The sequence below is a fragment of the Pollachius pollachius genome (assembly GCF_949987615.1).
Source record: "Pollachius pollachius genome assembly, chromosome: 1".
NCBI classification, from domain to species: Eukaryota; Metazoa; Chordata; class Actinopteri; order Gadiformes; family Gadidae; genus Pollachius; species Pollachius pollachius.
Genome location: NC_136934.1, coordinates 12,557,361 through 12,578,046, shown reverse-complemented (window position 1 = coordinate 12,578,046; position 20,686 = coordinate 12,557,361). Strand labels below are relative to the sequence as shown.

Sequence of the window (20,686 nt, the reverse complement as noted above, 5' to 3'; positions counted from 1 at the left end):
CCATCCATCAGGGTGGCCACTCCCATGTGGGATGTCACTAAAGGAGCGACTTTAAAATTTCTTGTAATGGCTTATCAACACGGTAAAATAGGGCCCCTTTAACTCGTTCTCTAGGGGTAACAAAAAAATGCTGTTTTCCACTATTTTGCTCTTTTGCGCCTTCACATTATAACTTTGTAACTTATCACAGTTTTTTCTTCTAAGAAGATGATCACTTACTTAGCTGAGATGGTGGCTCAACATTTTGTCTACGGTAGTATCAGTTTAATCTTATATTCTATTAACTTTACTTATATCTAGTGAGGTCACGTTTCCTATCCATCATGCAAGCTACAGTCACTAAGCGTATTCTTGTATGCAACCGTTTGTACAGCCTGGCTAAAAGATGTGGTAGGCATAAACTGAAATGTCTTCCAAGGAGAAAACTGCAGCTTCTCCACATAACACATCCCATATTTACTATCACTAAATCTTGCATTGTGTAGGATCACATAAGAAACCTTTTCCATAATTTCCGATCTTGCATTAAAAAAGTTAAATTGAGGTAAGTACAAACTCATGCCACTAGGTGGCGATAATAACCCCTCGCTTCTGCGCAACACCAGAAGAAGAGATTTTGTGGTAGGGCTAACCTGCTAGCAGAGAAGACAGTTGCTCTGCAAGTGAACTGCTGGTAACTTTTGCAACATGCTTCTGCAGAAGGTCAGGCCATGGCTGCTCCGCTGCAGAAGCGTCGGCTTGGCCTCCTCCAGGACTTACTATGGGGACCAAGTAGCGACGCTTGGCTCGGCCCCTGACTCCCAGTCTGCGGACTACCAGGTACACATTGGTGCTAAACTTGGCTAATACAAACATGCATGTTTTGTATTGACAGCTCACTTGTATGATACCTTCTTGGATGACTCGAAGACATGATATTGTCCATGAATACTCACAGATGGTCACATGCACCTGACGAGCAAATCATATAAAATACACTCCTAGTTAACACTTTGCCGACTCACTTTCCTCGGTGAGGTCAAACCTTGAGACATTATGGGCTAAAGGTATTAGCATCACTAATATGATGCCTATACTGTGCCCCCCACATTTTATTGATTTCTATGGAACCAGGTACGTTAGATATGTTGTAGACACAGTGCTTTAGGTTGATATATTTTAACAGAATGACAATACATGTAAGCCACAATATCTCTAACACCCAACACACAATAGAAATAAACAGAGCAAAATACTGGGCTTTAATGTTAGCCTATGGGTGATACTTTTCCAAACTATTTTTTAAATAAAGTGTGTTATGAAATAGCGATGCAAGTATATTGTTATTTTGCTGCAAAACCTAAAAACGACACATGGTGGCGGTATAGTCTTTATTTTTCTGTTGGTGTATAATTCCATCATCATTGCACAGAAGCAGATGCTATTTATTGAATCAAGTTTTTGCTGAACCCTTGCTAGACTTGACCATACTTGCAGAATTGAGGACCTATTATGTTATGAGATCTGATAAAGGATCTTTGCATTGTATAATCTGTCAACATGTCATATATGGAAGGGCACCTTCAGATACACTCGAATCAAAGCCCTAGACACTGAGCTGAACCCATAGAAAGGGAAGCATGATTGACACCTGTCTTGATATGTTGCCTACTAGTATACATAATATACATGCTAACGTAGAACCACAGCAAAAAATAAAGAATTGACTAATGATATCCTTTAGTTATGAGCACATTAAATAAATTATTATTCCTGCTTCCACAATCCGAAGAATGCATGAGAAACCGAATCCAGGTATAACTTTTCTTGACCCAATCGATATATCGAAATATAACTGATTTAATGTTAAATTTCAAATCTCATCCATAGACATTGAGACTTAATAGTTGCCTGCCTCCTTTGTTAGCCACCTCAGCAGAATGAGTTTTTGTGGCAGATAGTTATGGATGCAATCTGTTGGCAACATCATAGTGTTCTTAAGGTTTTTTGTGAAATCCTTGACTGATTGATATATTTGTATTTTCAGAAAAATTATGAGCAAATGCAAGCTCTCGTTGAAGAACTAAAAACCCGGTCAGAGAAGGTCAAACTTGGTAAGTGTCATGATTCATGAGAGGATTAAGCTGTAGACCCTACTATGTTATGAGGTTAATGTTTAATGTACTGTTCTTATAAAGCCTCATAATATGAATTTGATCAACATTAGGGGATGTAAAAAGGCATGTGGATCTCACCTGTGGTGTGATAATGAACAGAGCCTGCTTTGGTTGATTCAGGTGGAGGAGAGAAGGCCAGGAACCTTCACGTATCTCGGGGCAAGCTCCTACCCAGAGAACGCATAGACAGACTTCTGGATCCTGGGTACTACTCTGCTCCAACAGGCACTTTTACACATTTTGTTTGTTTAATAATAAACATCACATTCAATAGTTCCTCAATGACACTGTAGTCTCTAATAACCCATGTGTTCAATTAAATAAAATATGAATTGCATACAAGTTAATATGTACTGATGGTTAGTATATAATAACATAATGGCTTATATTAAAACGATGTACTGCTTCTCCTCTTGTCGCCAGTACGCCATTTTTGGAGTTCTCCCAGTTTGCAGCATATCAGTTGTACGGCAAAGAAGAGGTCCCAGCTGGGGGTATTATCACTGGAATCGGACGGGTTTCAGGGTAAGAATCCCTTGAATATCTTTTTAAATGAGGTCAGATGCCGTTTTGCATTCGTAACCAAACCTGGTGTCTCAACCTGCTAGTGCTCTATAACCAGGTAGATAATTTGCCTCGTAGTGAGTGACCAAGGTTTGATTCCTACTTGCCATCCTCTGCAACATGGCAGTCCTCTTATTTAATAAACTGTCCTGTCTCTCTCCATTTCTTACCCAGGAAAACGCTGAATTTGAAACTTGAAACTTTCCACATAATTGACTGACAACTATTCTATTCCTTTTTATCAATAATCTTGATGCCATCTTCCCTGTTTTGAGACCTTGTCTGACTCTCTTAGCCAGTTGCCGCTTCTCACAACACAATAGAAGTGGAAGCGGTCCAATCCAGCCGAGCCACTCTTAAAAGAAGTGTTGCCCAAGTGTTCTGCAGCCAAACAATCACACAGTGAATCCAAACGATCAATAGTTCTTACAAAGAGGGGCTGAACTAGTGTGGTCTGAAACCAGTCGAGTGCATCCCACTGTGGTCTAGCCTAAGTTTCAGTACGCCAAGTCTGGAGGCGCCGTGTTGTGTCGACGGTGGTAGCGTGTGTGAGGTCACCCTTTGGCTTACACACGACCGTTTGGAGGGTGTAGATCAATCTCCAATGGAGCATCACAGTTTTGAAAAATATATAGCGGATGAAACACACCATATTTGGCGAGTTGACGGCTGGACTTTAATATGTCCATCTTGTCTATAGCCAAAATGTATAAACATTCTATTAAATAGCATTGTGATAGACTGAACTCCTCCCAGTTAATAAGTGGGAGAATAACAGATTAACAGTGTTCTGTCCACTCTTTCCTCGCCAGCCCGCTCTGCTACCGTGTGACGCGACCTAGCGTAGCATAGCTGTACTGGGTGGTGTGGCGTGAGTGGGAGGGGTTTAGGAGTGTCCATAGTACAATTCTTGTATACAAAGAGAGAGGTTGTCGGCCAGTATTTGTCATTTGTAGAACAAATCCGTAACAGGATGTGATTTTATTGATAACATTATTGAAATCGCTATCGATCAACATTGGCTACAGCTATGTCCTGGTTATTTTAAGCTACTTGCTAGTTGAACTGTTGCACATTGCAGTGTTATAAAAGAAAAGAAAAAAAGTCAACCAGGACCTCATACATTACATGAAGATGAACTAGCCACTGGGAGCCCAACCAAATGATGAAAAATATTTATTGGCTTTGCGAGATTGAAACCCCATTCCTTCCCATTGACCTAGAACGGCGGCCTTGCTGCATCCGCCTACCTCGCACCACCAAAAAGCCGTTAAGAAACTACTCTCATCTCCTCTGTCATGGCTGCTGCTTGGTTGTGATGCACAAGCTCCATTACCAGGGATTCAGTGTATAGTTCTTGTGCCGTCTCATCCCTCACAGAGTGGAGTGTGTCATTGTTGCCAACGACGCCACAGTCAAAGGAGGGACATATTACCCCGTTACAGTGAAAAAGCACCTCCGCGCACAGGAAATAGCACAGCAGAACCACCTGCCGTGCATATATCTAGGTGAGTGGATGATCTTTACTTTGACTGGGTCGTAAAAGCGTGCCTAATCAGGGCTAGCTGTATAGGAAAAGCTGTTGCCATGGGAGACGTGAAAGCTGTTATCATAGAAATGTTGTCATTAATCGAAACACACTACTTTGGAAACAGAACTTTGTTGTTGATGTTGTCGTTTCAAAAAGGGAAGAGAAGTTCATGTTTAAAGACGAAGGCAGCTCTTTATAGACTTTTTCCGGATTGAACAATGGGCAACATGGAACGAATAAACGCTCCGTTATCAGTGTTGGTTTGTTGGTGGATACGGCATTTCAAGATGAAGCACACGAATGTAGAGAAAGAGAGCCGTTTTAAGCCTGACCTAGTGATTCCTTCGTGGGTGCCGCCACCGAAGGAAAGCACTGCCCGGATGAAGCCCTCGGGGCTCCTGAAAGATTGGGCACCATTTATCGAGTCTGACACGGCCAAATAAAGCACCGCACGATTAATGTACGGGGGCTTTTGCCTGCTTTTTTCACGTCCAGCAGTGACTGCTCGTTCCATTTATTTTCTTTCGGGGTGAATTTGAAATTTGTTATCGCTGTTATTACTTGCTCCCGTCTTACCAAAGGACTGTGTTTAGCTCCTCTGTTTACTGAGCTACAGTGAAGAATTGATTAAGCCTATGATTATTGATGAGACGGATAATAACATTAGGCGTGTATTTGTTAACACCGGAGAATCCGTTAAGCGGCGCAAAATTGTATTTTACATGATGAATGAAAATTCAATGGGCCATATCTCAACTGGCTAATTGTGTGCGAGTCTGTTGGCCCGGGGGGAAAAAGGTCTGTGTTTCTTCCTTCCACAATACATCAGCTTTGATCAGCCTAAACGGCTGCTCCCGGGGCGGGCGTGTAGGTCGGACTAGACTGTACAAAGGAATGAAAGGTCTTCTAGTGTATTGCTACAGGCCAGACATCAAAGGTCAGCCGAGCAGCCCATGATGGGGCTCTCTCCCTGCGTTCCCAGTGGATTCCGGCGGAGCCAATCTGCCCAGGCAGGCTGATGTCTTCCCTGACAGGGATCACTTTGGAAGGATCTTTTTCAACCAGGCAAAGCTGTCCTCCGAGGGTTTGGCCCAGGTGAGTTTTGACGGTCGTGATTTGTATTTTCTCTCCAATAAATTGTAGTCTTATTATATACCTTTTTCTTTTAAAGAATCCATCGCTTGTTCTGTGAAGGAACCATTGAAACGAAGAAATGATTGATATCGAAATTGGGTTCATTTTATTCATTCTTGTCGCTCCATATTTTAGTTTCTAGTTTTTATTGCAAGCCACACAGTAAGGCCACAACTCTGTTAGCCGATTGGACTGGAAGTCATAGACCGTGCCGCGCTACACTGCTATAACGTAATCATAGGGGATGAAAAATGGATGAAGTCGAGCAGAAAACAAAAGGCAAGTGAAACCGAGAGACAAGCTTTGCAACATGTAAAAAAACGTCCTGAAAAAGTGAATGCCACAGTTCAACTGAGTATGTGCCAACCGAGGTTCTCTGGTCACACCTCACACGGATGTGCAATCAGTTTTGCCCAGTTTGTTTTTGTGTTATGTTTATTTGAGGAGGAGAATTAGGGTTGTGTTTCGGCACTGGCTGTGGTGGGTTGGAAGTGGAAGCTTCCGGAACACGAGGGCGGTTGTAATCATAGGAAGGTGATGCCTGCAGGCGCCTCGGTGCAGCGTAAATAGATGGAGGTGGAGAGGCGGCCAGCGTCACCGCGTGTTTACCGGCCCGGGGATTCACAAAGAGCAGGGACTCTATTAATTCCTCTCGTCCGGACAGGGACTGGCCTTTCTGAGGGCCCGATGAAATATTTGGCACCGTTGTCACCATTAATTACCGAGGAGTCTGGGATGCCAAGCGAGTTTGACCCTGTTTTGAAAGCCTCCATATTGAGAAATTATGCCAATGTCCCCTTATATCTTTTCTCCCCTACATCTGAAAGATTCAACTGTTGAGGATAAAACGGTGACGTTAGTCTACAAGCCTCTATCTCTGAAGCCCAAAACATGCAGAGCAAAATCTCTGGTTCATGTTTGAAGCGTGACCCAAAAATGAAAAGTAAGGGTGTCGTTTTTAGCCATGCAAAGCATCTGGCACGTGAATGAGGCAGGGCTGTATTTTAAGATTTCTTGTGTGTTGCATGGATGATAATTTAATAATTGTAGCCCAGGGGCTTTAAGAATCATTCACCTCACCCTGATAAATGAGAGCCGGAAAAGCGCCGTGGTCAGCATTCTTAAAACTTGGAACATCAGTAGTTTACCGACCAGTGCTGGTTTCGCTCCTGTCTCAGCCTTTACCCATTCTCAACTCCTTTATCGGCCTGCTGCAAACCTCTGAACAGGCTTATGGTTTTCAGAGTGAGTCTGCTAACACCACCCTTCCTCCTCACAGATCGCAGTGGTGATGGGCTCTTGCACGGCCGGGGGGGCCTACGTACCAGCCATGGCCGACGAGAGCATCATCGTGCGCAAGCAAGGAACCATTTTCCTGGGAGGACCGCCTCTGGTAGGGTCACGTCCTCAATATGTTACAGAGAACGTGGACATCAATAATGTGTTGCTCTGCGTGGATAGGGCAGGTTAGGATGGGCGTGATGGTGAAGTGGCAAAGGTTGATTGAACCCCCAGCCGAAAAAGACTTGGGTCCGATCCCTGATGTCTTACGGCGCGCTCACACTAGGCCATCTGTACCGTGCCCAAGTCCGTTTGACACCTGTACCGTGCTCAAGTACGATTGCCCCCCCCCCCGCTGTGCGCTGGCCTGTGCTAATCTCAACTGGGCCTGAGTACGGTTGCCTCTTGTACATCGGTCATCACGTAGCAATACGTCACCACCAAGTGTCAGCTGCTTAGTAGAACAACACAGTTGACACTTTACCGACTTTGTTGCTTATTTGGAGCCGTTCTACTCAGATACAGCCCTCTCTCACTGAGCGTTTTTACACTGCCAAATAGGCCGTTTTATGCACGCCTTTTTTCGTGGCGCGGTCCGCGCGTTTGCACTCGCCGAGGTAAATTGCCTGCTTGAGCTAGAACCCTGATTTACCCTCCCGGACCCTGCACACATTGGTGGTTTATTGGGTTTAATTCTGTTGTAAATGCGACGGCTCCGCGGTTCCAGGGGGGGGGGCTTGGGTAGTGGTGTTGTTACTGCGCTGTCTCCACAGAGACAACGCAGCGATATGATCATGAGCAGTTAACTTCTAACTTGAGAGAAAGTGAAATAAGCGAGCTGCTGATCATGTGAGAGAAGGTGATGCAGTCGTATTAAACAAAGACGTTGAAAGATGGTGCGATCTACGAGAGAGACGCAGAGGAGTCCTTGCGAGGCTTTTGTAAGGATAAAAAAACAAGTGGTCAGCAAAATAAAGAATATGTTGGCGTTTTGGCACTTGTTAATAGTTAATCGCGTTTGTAGCCTACACTCAGACGTGAACTTATTCTTGCATGCAGGTGTCTTCATTCATAAAAAAATTAGAACATTCGGGAGTGCAAATTATTCTAAAGAGGTGTAGACCCAAGAAAGCCCGCACCGTGACGAATGGGGGATTTTTTATCAAAAACTCAACTTCACTATCGCACCAACGTGAACCGCTTGCCGTCATGTTTATCGTTTAATGGTAAAGAAGGGTCGCTTGGACTATACGTCATCCAGCTCAGGTTGCGTAGCCATGCGTGTGCGTGTGTCGGCTCATTAGCATCTGTACCGTGGCCTGAGCACACCTCTATGAAGTGTGCTCAGTCCACTGATTTGAACTGTACTTGAGTACGGTTGGCGTGCTCACACTAGCTAAACGATCTAGACTTGAGCACGGTACAGGTGTGAAACGGACTTGGGCACGGTACAGATGGCCTAGTGTGAGTGCACCCTTACAGAGCTTTCAATTCTCTAGGTCAGGACCCATGTGGTGTTGGATTTCAGGGAAAAATAATAATTACGAAAGTAATTGATTGTATCAAATCTCAATGACGTTTACCTAAAGGTATGGCCTAAAGGTCTTTGAATAGTCACTTTTTGGATAAAATCGTTTTAATTAATGACTACATAGTATAATGAATATGTAAGGTATCTTAGGTATGCAAAATCTCCAAGGGATTATTTGCCTGTGGAAACACAGACGACCCACTATATGAACAATATGACGAGGTACTTCCAGATAAAAGGATGGAAGGATGGCTATTGAAAGGTCTGTGCCTCTTCTCTGGTTAGTTTCTCTGGTTATGGTAAAAGGCTGAGTGGTTGAAGGCAGCACTCAGGCTATCTGCCTCTTGGCTCCGCAGTGTAGCACCACAGTGTAGCTTCATCACCACATGTAGATCTTGTTCCTGGAACATCTAATAGACTGCTGTCTAATCTCATCTGAGAGCCCTGATGCGGTAATGACCCAAGGCAGCACGGATACGCATTCAGGAGCTCAACTGTTTCCTGCTCCGCAGACATCGGTTATTATCTTAGGAGTTGGTTAGGGGTGTAGGGAAACACAGAATCATGATATCTTCTATGATTCGAAATTTATTCACAACTTCCAAAAATGGACCATTAGCTGTTAACATTTTTGCATTCATTTGATAGTACCTTTTCAAATATTAAAAACAACATAATCCTATTTATACTTTATGCTAAATGACATCATTTGCACCATCACCTTTCTTAGCACTGGTGTGGATCCGGAAATGATCACCTGTATGTACTGAATCCAGGATCAATTTTGAATAGTGAATCCTATTGAATCAAGTTAATTTTGTATCGAATCGTTACCCCCAAGAATCAAAATCAGACCGAATCATGAGGTGCCGAAAGAATTCTGCCCCCAGCTAGTTTTCTCTCTCAGGGTCGGTGTAGGGAACGTTCCTGGTAATGGTTTACACTTGTGAGAGTGAACATCTCTGCTTCTTGATGCAGGTGAAAGCTGCCACTGGAGAAGAGGTGTCTGCAGAGGACCTGGGAGGGGCTGATCTTCACTGCAGGTGAGAGGCTGGTCTTTTATTGTAGGAAGCAGCCTCTCCATGACCTCCCAGCGCCCTGTCTGAGCCGGTGTTTCCTGTGCTGGTGCAACACGGCTAATGGACAGTGATTGGGGAATATTTAGTAGTCGCTGTTAGATAAGGATGTGGCTCTGGATAGGACTGCAGTAAATCTAAAGGCTGGTTCACATTTGTATGCGAAGAACGGAATCGCTAATCACATTTTATCACAGCCCATATGGCTTACATGTAAATTAATTGATAATTTGCATGAAATAATATGTATTATAATTGTTCTAATTTAGCAATACCATGCTTGGGTTCACTAACAATGTGTGTCTGCATGTGTGACAAGGCGCTACGCGATCGTCACTCTCAAATGCGTGCGGACAGCACTATGGAGTAAGCACTACGGCATGAAAGCCAAGGGAATATTTTCAACATCTCAAGGACAAAGTCAAAGATGGTTCAAATCACTGTTTTTTTTGTGTGAACACCGTGACTATTTGCAGCAATGATAATTTCTGTTCATCTGCTTTTCATTGTATGAATTATTCATATCCAACCATTCGGTAACCACTAGCAGTGATCAGTAATGTCACAACTTCAGTCAGTCATCCTCACCACAGTTCTCCCGTCACACCTGGTATTTATATCAGGGGATCGCGGTGGTGTAGGCCGTCCCATTAAAGGGGTATTTCCAATTCTGGCAATAGTATGTGTGACATGTAGGTCGTTGCAGACTTTTAGAGTAAGGTGATGGATTTTTATTATATTTCAATTATACATTAAAGGGGACTTTTGACTGTTTTAGTATGTGATTGTTATTAATTGATTTCTGTTTGTTGGTTGGTCTTATGGCTGGAGCTCGGCAATGGATAGCCTGGCTAAGGTTGGTGTTGGAGGGAGATAGGAGATAGGAGATGGTCTTGTGGGGAGCTATGCCCATCGTTACAGGCTTGTAAGAGCCTTCAAGTTTGTTTTACGATGTTAGTTATGTTTGTCTTCATGTAGGATGTATGTGTGATCAGCTAAAGCATTTTAAATAAATGCAAATTTCAACGCCTGCTGAACTTTAATCGAGCCTCTGACTATGATACACCATGACAACACGTGTGTTACGGAGTTAATTATATCCTGAAGCATATCATACGAGATCATTGATTTGATCTGTAATCTGCGAAGCATCCCATGCATGCTAATGTGTAATCAGATGGGTTTCCTGTTCCACAGGAAGTCTGGTGTTACGGATCACTACGCCTTAGACGACAAGCACGCTCTCCACCTGGCGCGGAAGGCCGTCCGGAACCTCAACTACAGGAAGAACATGGAGGCAAGTCACACCGTCATGACAACCATCTGCAACGTCGACAACGGCCTTGTTTTAACGTGTGACCTGTTTGTGAAATCAAGGCTTTTTTAGCCTGCTGAGACGGCAGCAGGAATCCACATTTTCTCCTTGTTAGATGTATTTTGTATGGTGTATTTCAGTGCGACGGTGACACGCTGTGGGTAAATTATGCTCATCAAAACAAGCGATTGTAGTCCTTCGAACCATTGAACACGTTTCCCTCGAGGACTTGTTTTTGGCAGAGATCTGGAAAAGCAATGCATATTATGGAAGTGTAGAGGTAGTATTCATCATTAAACAGTTGAAAGGATTAAGAGGATTTTTCTTTATTTTTCAATGATCATTGGACTGCATGTTTAGTTACATCAGAAGTCAAGCCAATGTTCTGGGTTGTTGTTGTTTTTTTGCACCGCATTATACATAACCAGCCTGGGACCTTCATGAGTGGGAGTCAGTGAATCACACATTGAGTTCTCAAAGAGGAAGAAGCAGCCAGAGCAGAGCCCTGTGATAATAACCCATGTCTAGACATCCATAACATGTCTGCCATCATTTTGCTCTCCCTCCTCAGGTGACCACCGAGCCGTCAGAGCCCCCTCTCTACCCGGCGGAGGAGTTGTACGGCATCGTCGGGGCAAATCTCAAACGTAACTTTGATGTTAGAGAGGTAACACACGCTCACTCATGCACACACACTCCCACTCGCACTCTCTCTCTCAGGTTTTGCACTGTCGAAGTCCAAAACCTTCGCATGGATTTGAATTTGGCCTCAGTTTGTCGGGGATGCTGTGGTGTGTGTGTGTGTGTGTGTGTGTGTGTGTGTCAAGTTTATGTTATTTTTATAAGAACAAAGCCATTTGAATATGTGTGTAAGCCCTTTCTTTATTTGGCAGTGCTTACAGTTTAGGTCCTGCCCAAATACAGTGAAACGTACCAATTCTTTCTGGACGATTAATCAGTTTGTTATAATCGAATCGCGGTAACACCCTTTAGCTCAGAGGTGGTTTTCGTAAAACATTATTTGACAAATGGCCAACAAAATGTGATTAGTCAATATGTTTAACAATAGCCCTGCATGCAATCACCCTTTAACCAAGAGTTAAAAGTGATGTTTTATTCTGCATGAGTGTTACCTTTTCTCGTGTCCTCCTGATTCCAGGTAATTGCCCGGGTCGTGGACGGGAGTAAGTTTGATGAGTTCAAAGCGTTCTACGGGGATACGCTTGTTACAGGTTAATATAATCTTCCATTCTCTCACTGCAGTACAGACATTCCCATTTCTTCAAGTTCTGTCCTCTGTCTGACTTTATTGTCCAACTGTTTTCAGGTTTCTCAAGAATCTTCGGCTACCCCGTTGGAATCATCGGCAACAATGGAGTGCTGTTTTCAGAGTCTGCGAAGAAGGTACTATTCCATGTCTGTCTTACTTTTGGGAAACAGTTCCTCTGTGTTTTGAGCAATAGAACCGGTGAACAAAAAAAATGTTGAACAAATCAGAGGGTCGTCCAGTTGCCCGGATGAATGGCATTAAGGGATGGATTCTAAAGGCCAAGGCAACCGTCTCCCTGTTTTACTGTCCTTTTGAACAACAACGGACGTTTCATGCCACCGAAAGCAAGTGCCTATTTGTCATCCACCAGAGAGACCGTACTCATTTGCGGGGGAGACAACATTGCCAGTTTGCATCGCTGGGGACAAGAAATGCATAGATTCACACCGAGCGAATCCTTTAAATAAAACCAATTTGAATCCGGCCTGACACGTTTGAGATGTGTGACTGGTGGCTGTTTGGTCGCTGCCTCACCAGTCAATTGGAAATAACACTTGAGACTCGCTCGCCTCTTGATTTGGCAAGATGACATTTGAATAAATGCAATTGGATGACTTGGTGGTGGTGGGGGTTGGGGGAGAAAAGCGAATATTTAGACAAATGAAAGGACATCAGCTGGCCCCCTACTCCCCCGAAGTGCCCATCGAGGTGCAGAGCCTTCAATTATACAGTCCAACACATTTATAAAAGCCTTGTGTTCCCCCCCACCAAACAGATACTTCATAAAACAACAAGAAGACGTCCCTTATCAGACAACGGCAGTTAAATCTGTTGTGGCCACAATGGAAGACACAATCCAATCGGTTAAGAAGTGACAGGCTTTCAGGACAGCTGTCAGCCGTCTCCTCAGTACCACCTGTCTGCGGCACTGGCAGGGGGATGGCGCGCTCTTTGCGTAGCTATCATCCCGGGCCAAACAAACCCTGATTGTTATTACTGTAATCGTGGATCCCCATTTGTCTTAAGGGTTCTGAGATTAAAACGACAAAAGGCAAAACAGTGGTCTGGTTTGTGTTCCACTACACCCAGCGTTCCCCCACTTCTTGGAGCACTGTAGGCTTGAAGTGTTCCTGTTGTGGTGGATGGTAATCGCTGCTCCCGTTGACAGTCTAATGGTTCCGTTTTTAAAATCCTGCCACCCACTTTTGTAGTCATTTTGTATTTTTTTTTTAGGGTGACAGGCACCCTCTACCAATTGTACAAGACATATACTCTGTGCTGATTATGCTACCATGTCATTTGCTCTGTCATCGGTGCCAAATGTGATGCTGAATATAGAGAATACTTAATATTTTAGTGCGTTACTGCGAACTGTGAGAACCTTAAAATCTATCTGTGAAATGAATTGAGGCTGAGAAGGCAGGGCCTGTTTTGCTTGTTTTTGGTTGGTAGTGAGGTGGATTGGAGTCGGACTTGTGTCATTACTTAGTAAAATCCACATCTCTTTGAATTGTATCTTCTGTGTTCCTGGCCTCTACCCATGAAAATATACATTGACAACTTTGTTTTTTTCTTCTACAGGGGACCCATTTTATTGAGCTATGTTGTCAGCGTAAGATCCCACTAATTTTCCTGCAAAACATAACCGGTAAGTGTATTTTGTTTGAATCACTACATTATTGGGTGTAAATCATCACGTGTTGGTTGCAATAGTATTTGAGGTACTATACAATATATTTTTTCTGAGCCAAAACGACTTGACAATGAGTGTGCCCCGTTTCAATCGTTTTTATTTTTGAAACCAGATCAACAAAAAGCAAGTCGAACATTGTCTTAAATATAAATTATTTTTCGATTGGGCGAGGGGGACGGGGGAAGGGGGGACAGGAGGGGGCGGAGGTCGGCAATGTTCCACAAATACTTTCAAGACAAGAGCCTGCTGTTGCTAGATTTGTAAGCCGTCATTCAAGATGATCTACTGATTATTCTTTTGTTACTACAAAAACAAAGTGGTAAAAATGTATAAAAATATATAATTTGGTTGTTGTATCGTAAGATATAAATGGAATTTCTCCACCTTACTCATCCAACACCATACCCCAACTCCCAGTCATCTGAGGGTGTTGAGAAGTGTATGGCGTATGCCCCGGGGCCATTCAAAAGCCTTGGTTGGTTCTACCTTTATGCTGCACCTGGTGTTATTGGCACTATGAACCCTTGGAGGGAACAGAGTGTTACAGCTGACAAACACGTTATCGCATTGGTTCTCCATTTGTTGGAGAAAATAGTAGTGCACTTATAGTTTGCCCGATGATGAGAGATGGGCCTCCATTCTGATTGGTGCCACTTTCTCAAACAACACAGAAAATTCATCACGTAATGTCATTCATAAAACTATTTTATTTATCAAATGTTATCCAGTATGACATGCTGTTTAGTGAGTCAATGGGGTGAGAGCAGACAGTGTTCCACGCAAATTAATCAAATATAAAATGTCATTATCCAAAAAACAAATGATATACAAATTATTAATGTTATATCTTTTTGCACATTCTGCTTTAGATAAGAAAAATACCTTATTAGGTATCATAAGGTATCGCGTCAGGTTTAACAACAGCAGATTTTTTTTTCATTTATAAAATATGAATAACTAAGTATTTTATCGACTTTGGAAGGTGAAAAAGACAAACCAAACGTTGCTGATTTGCTTTCCTGTTGCTGGTTGAAGTAAAAAAAACAATCAAGCAAGTTTTGAAACGAGGTACACAAATTCTTGACCCAGATCAAACCAAGATTTTATTTGGGCCTGTGAAGCGTCTGTATGAACTCTGACTTGCAATATGTAACAATTGTACTGTACTAAATCCTAAAATGACCACAATATGTCATCTGTGCTAAATCAAAATACTGTCTTCTCCATCAACTGATCATTGAGTCTGTGCAGGCTAAAAAAGAAAAGAGACAACTCTCTGAATTTATCCATTTTATACGCTCTGTATATCGATGATTCACTTCAACTCGATCAAACTTCATAGAGAAGATCTTACCGTAAAAAAACATATTTGGATCCTCTCAAACAAGCTGTTGGTGTGTTACTGGCTGGGACTTGAGAGATACTGGCAGAATACCTTCTCTAAGGCATTGCTCCGCTGATAGGGAGGAGAACAGTGTCAAGGAGAGCTTGATTGCAAAAAAACAGGTCGGCTATGAGAGAAATTCTCTCAATGGCTACACACCTCCACCAAATTGCCAGAATTTTTGTAAAACACTACCTTACAAAGCGGAGAACCACTGAACACCTCACCTGCAGAAGAACACCTCAACATCTGGAAGGCAAGACAAAGAAAGCCTACTACCACAGACATAAAGAAACAACACCTGCCGAACATCTCCCTCCAGGCCGAAAAGACAGCTGGGTCGACTGTTAAGAGCTAAAACGCCTTAGTGGTGCAGTGGGAGGTTGTACCACACTCCTTCACTAATGGGGATATCCCACCAGCTCAACCATGTGCGACCGCAAAACCGAGAACGCATAAGAGGCTCACTGTTGACAGCGACCAGCGCCAGAAAAGACCTGGCCATGTACATTCTAGCCCGTCTTTGTGTCAAGAAGTGGGCAAGCACCGTCTGACGTAGGATAAGAAAGCAGAATTAGACGGAACAAAGTTGTCTTTTGATTTGTGAGACCCTGATCTCTATACTCGTCTTCTGAGAAGCATGGTTTTAAATGTATTTGTTTTATGGATGTTTTTGTGTGATCATTCCTTCCCTGTGCTAGGCTTCATGGTGGGCCGTGAGTACGAAGCCGGTGGGATCGCTAAGGATGGAGCCAAGATGGTGACGGCGGTCGCTTGCGCCAACGTGCCCAAGATCACAGTCCTGATCGGGGGATCATACGGAGCGGGGAACTATGGCATGTGTGGGCGGGCTTACAGGTAACCAGGGCCCCCCCTCCAGTCTGCTCAGGCCCCGCCCCCTCGGGCTCCTGCTCTGTTATGGGTTCAAACTAAAAGTCACCCACGGAAATTCGGTTAAATTCAGTGACGTCACCAAATTGTCCGATATGAACAATCCATTTCATGATCACGGAAACATCGGCCTGATTAGTGCAATTAAGTTCTTATCCCATGGAAGTTGATTCATGAAATGCGTCACAAGGGGGGGAAGGGGGGGTCACCATGACGATGATTCGCCGTTAATGTATTCGTCAGCAACTTATCTTTTTATCCATTTTTTACTTGACCTCTGTTCTTCTATTTTTCATGTTTTACATGGGTTGCTAAGTGGTTGAATAGGACTCACACTGACCCTCTGCCCCCTGTAGCCCAAGGTTCCTCTACATGTGGCCCAACTCCAGGATCTCTGTGATGGGAGGGGAGCAGGCTGCCACCGTGCTAGCAACCATCACTAAGGACCAGAAGGCCCGCGAGGGCAAAGAGGTGTGTGTGTGTGTGTGTGTGTGTGTGTGTGTGTGTGTGTGTGTGTGTGTGCGTGTGCGTGTGCGTGCGAGTTAATTGCATCCATGTTAATTAATTAAAGGGGACATATTTTACCACCAGGTGTGAGTGTGATTAGCCTTACAAGTCGTTTCGAAAATCTGCCCCATATGACATCACTAGGGGGTGTGTCCACCTAGATCTGTGCTGCATAGATGAGCAAGGTTTACTTCAGTCCACTGGGTATGCTGGTAGACTGATCTATCCAGCACAGATCTAGGTGGACACGCCCACTAGTGATGTCATATGGGGCAGATTTTCAAAACAGCTTGTAAGGCTAATCACACTCAAACCTGGTGGTATAATATATCCCCTTTAAACAAATTGGAACAGAGGCTCAACCTGTTTTGTTGTCTGTAAGGCTTTCAACGAAACTGTCAAATCGTTGTTATTGATTATTTTATGTTACCTTTTTTGAAGAGTAAGTAAGAAAAGGGCTTTTTATCCAGTAAAACCGCAGCTCTCGACTTACTGGAGCGGTTTACTGGGCAGCCTCGGCCTCTCAAACATGGAGTTGACCAATCAAAGGAGCATCGCAGCCTCTTTGTATATAGGTCTATGGTCACGACAGCTACAATTGTATTTTACTTTTCGTAGGTGGAAGCTCTACTGCTAAAATGGGGGGTTTACGTACCCTCTCATGCTAACTCGTAACAATCTCTCCCCAGTTCACCGCAGAACAGGAGGCTGCCATGAAGGAGCCAATAGTGCGGCGCTTCGAGGAGGAGGGGAACCCCTATTTCAGCAGTGCCAGGTTGGTCTCCCATGTTGGGCCTCCATTACAACACACCCTGCTTTCCATGTTCAGTAGGACAACATGCATGTCCACGTGCACCAAATCTGAACAAAGTGTATTTTTAAAGTTTGATAGAAATGATGGTATTGAAGAAATTCTCACATGGACATTTAGTTGTAAATACCTACCTACCTACCTACCTACCTACCTACCTAATTTAAAAAGGCGAATTTCAAAATCAAAATTGCCCTCCACCACAGCCGGGTGGGACAGTGCTAAAAAGCAGTCTTTTCCAGTGAAGTAACTCCAGCCAGAGTTTCTTCACAGGAGATTTCTAGCCTTCCAAATGATATAAATTCTCTTTTCCCCCACTCCGTGCACCAGAGCCTCACTCCCTCAGACGCAGCACTAGCCTCTGTTTGCACTCGCCTGTGTCACATCTGCCCCAACTAACTGATGAGCCACTACTCCCCCCCCCTCTCTGCACGTCCCGTTTCAAGCCCCATAAGTTCCTCCTCGGTCAATTCGGGCTCGAACAAATAGGTTTCCGGATCAGTGTCTGAGAATGAATAATCATCCTTGATGTGTTCAAATGTTTGTAACCAGCATACCACGGAGAATGACACACTTACTATGCTGCCAGCTCTTCGTGGGTGCTTCAAATCACTTGTGGTGGTGGTGTTGTTGTTTCATTATCGTTGAGCCCAGCTGAAGAAAAAAAAAAAGGTTATTCGGAAAAAACCAAACGGCGCTGTGGTGACTTTTCATCAAACAAGCAAAGTCCTGGTTCTGCTTGATTGTGCCGGGTGGTCTAACGCCTCGCTGTTTGTGTTTTTGATTGACAGGCTGTGGGACGACGGCATCATCGACCCGGCGGACACCCGCTTGGTGCTGGGGCTGAGTCTCAGCGCCGCGCTCAACGCACCCATGAAGAAGACACAGTTTGGCGTGTTCAGGATGTAGCGCTCTGCCGGTCGGCTTCACCCCCGTAGATGGCTCCTGGGAGGGAGAGCGCCATGTGTGCTTTGACGAATCCATGGACTGTGGCGTGATGGGGACGGTTACTGGTGTGGAGAGAGTGATACTAATATAGATTTATAGGACACCATGACAGGGTGTCTGCGGTGCCCGGAACACTGTTAACTGCCTTTTTAATGGTCGTCTTTTCCGCAGTAGGCGACATTAAGAACCACCATAATGACTTCATGTTGTAATCGTAAGCTTTGTGTGTGTGTTTTACAAAATGATTTTGTAAGTTAGAAGAACAAGAAAATAAGTGGACATTTAAAACTTTTTGGGAATAAATGTCATGATTTTCCTGTATGGTCAATACTGATTATTTATTGTTTTTGCTGAGCAGCTTGCATGAAAATCAATAGGGGGCACTGTTTGGCTGTAAATAACGTATTTCAGTATAATGGAGACAGGCTAAAGGACATTTTCTAATTTACAACATTTGACAGCAGTTATTATACTGCATTGAAGGTGAATATTTCACAACAGTGTAGGAGTGGGAATCGGCAGAACATGTAGCTTTTCTTTTGGTGCTTTTGTTTAACAAAATCATTGAGCTGAATATTATTCTCTTTTCATAGATTATTCTTTGTTCATAGATGATTCTCTATTCATGGTGTAGATAATTCTATATTCACAGTGTATGGAGATCATTTGATATCGTCTTTTTTGATTATTCTTTATCTTTATAGCTATATATTTGTTTAAATAGACACACACACACACATACTTGGATGATTTTCTCTACTGGGTGTGTATGTAGGGGATTCTAAAAGTCTAGCAATGTAGCATGCTGGTCTTTAGAAAATAAGTATAAATAGTTTCCACTTTAAAATATCGCTACATTCAAAATGAGGGCTTTGCCTTTCCACACTAAGCAGGGCACCTACACATAATACACTATAGGAATATTCCTCAAAGCACTCCTCGAAATAAAAAGAAATCCCCACTGCTAAACTTGAGTATTTTTCCATTCGGTGGCTTTCCTTTCTGTCTTTCTAAATAATGGGTTCCACCCAGTGGCTCTTGGCTCATATTTCACATCAAAAACTCCCTCTGGCACCAATACTAATTCAGATATGTCGCTGTTCCTTCACTCACATCCAGGCAAAGGAGAGGTGTAACGGTGCATTTAAATTTGAAAAGCAGTCATGAATGTATTTTATTTTTGTCCGGCCAGCCTGGCTGAAAGGACCGGGCCAGGGTATGTCTTCGCCTCCCCTTCAACCCCTTTATCCTCCCCGGAGAAGTGAGACACTCACAGTGGGAATGGGATTGCTTTGAACACGAAGGGACTGGCTGGCTCGACTTGTGGAAAGAAGAAATTTGCTCAGGTGTGTAAGTGTGCGCGGGGGAGTTTGTTGCCAAACCCTTTACAACCTTTACCTCGCCACCACCTCCACGCAGCGAGCTGGCGGGCCCCGTCCTCTGGTTCTGACGACTGTTCTTCTGAATGCCCATCGCTGCTGGACGGCAAGATGAACATGTAAAAAAATTTTTTATAATTGAAGTATTCATCTCCGGTGGGTGATTGATGGCTCCACCGTGATTATTCCCAAACAAGCCGGCAATACAATGCATTGACGAATTATCCATCTGAACATTTCAAACTATGCTATCAAGCGTGTGAATTCAAAGCACAGATAACAATATTGTCCCCACATGCACCATTCAGATATTTTTTGTTTATGATTTGTATTTTGATGTGTTCGAAAAGCAAAACAGACCTCTTCGCATCGCAGATCAAATAAACATCTCCCTGACCCTTTGTTTTTGTTTTCACCAGCAGGTCAAAACGTGTTTCTAGGCTGAAGTTCAAAGAGTTGTCTGTCAGCCAACAACTCACTCGATTCTGCCGCAGCAGAGTGGCTTTCGTCCCGCCGCCGTTTTCAAGTCGCTCGCTGTCAGACGCGCTCGGGCGCGCACAGATCAAAGGCTTTCAGTAGCTCGCGCACTCGTCTCGCAGCCCTCACTGTTCTATGTTTTAACAACTCCTGTTCCTGCGATCGGGATCAAGAGCACTTTTCACTGGGCGCCCGAGAACTCCCGATCTCTATAGCAACGAAGAAAATGACACAGATCATTGTTTAGATAGAAAGAACGTATTTTGAACCCTCCTAATTAGAGTCAAACTGATCGGAAGAGCAGTTAATTCACTTAATTAACACTAACTAAACAGCCTAAGCTCACTGTAAAAACGTAGCTAAACTCCAACGTTTAATTTTGATGGGGTTCAAAGTTTATGATTTGAAAATATATAGATTTTAGGTAGGCCTAGCTGTCCATACATTCCCACTTCCTCTAACCCGTGTCTGATGTGCTCGTTTTATTTGCTCTGCATTGCAGACCCTCGCATTGCTGAGGACAATGTGATATGCATTATCACATAGAAATCAAACGATCACGTTGTGTCACAACTTTTCTCGGGCTAATGGCAAATGAGTGGTCAAAATCTTTATTTCACGCCGCCTTGGAGCTCAGAACGCGTCCTTTTTTTAATTCCACTTCTTATCGTAGCCATGTATAATTATAATATAGTGAACGCTGAAATGACGAGCGATGTGGTGCAATCTACGCCTGCA

General features: G+C 43.6%; 1 protein-coding gene across 1 annotated transcript; it reads left to right on the top strand.

The window, feature by feature from the left end:
- Positions 1 to 619: 619 nt before the first annotated feature.
- mccc2 (methylcrotonyl-CoA carboxylase subunit 2) lies at positions 620 to 18,413 on the top strand. The gene is made up of 17 exons (XM_079739518.1): positions 620 to 819; positions 2,027 to 2,093; positions 2,277 to 2,361; positions 2,580 to 2,681; positions 4,101 to 4,228; positions 5,234 to 5,346; positions 6,665 to 6,778; positions 9,176 to 9,240; positions 10,471 to 10,570; positions 11,160 to 11,255; positions 11,748 to 11,820; positions 11,916 to 11,992; positions 13,440 to 13,506; positions 15,637 to 15,793; positions 16,183 to 16,297; positions 17,023 to 17,108; positions 17,936 to 18,413. Exons 1-17 carry the CDS (start codon positions 688 to 690, stop codon positions 18,051 to 18,053), a joined length of 1,695 nt encoding a protein of 564 aa, XP_079595644.1. The 5' UTR covers positions 620 to 687; the 3' UTR covers positions 18,054 to 18,413.
- Positions 18,414 to 20,686: the final 2,273 nt, after the last annotated feature.

Coding starts and splice junctions, on each gene's coding strand:
- mccc2 (XM_079739518.1), top strand. CDS start 688: ATGCTTCTGCAGAAGGTCAGGCCATGGCTGCTCCGCTGCAGAAGCGTC. Junction 5,347..6,664: donor CCTCCGAGGGTTTGGCCCAG/GTGAGTTTTGAC, acceptor TCCTCCTCACAG/ATCGCAGTGGTGATGGGCTC. Junction 13,507..15,636: donor TTTCCTGCAAAACATAACCG/GTAAGTGTATTT, acceptor TCCCTGTGCTAG/GCTTCATGGTGGGCCGTGAG.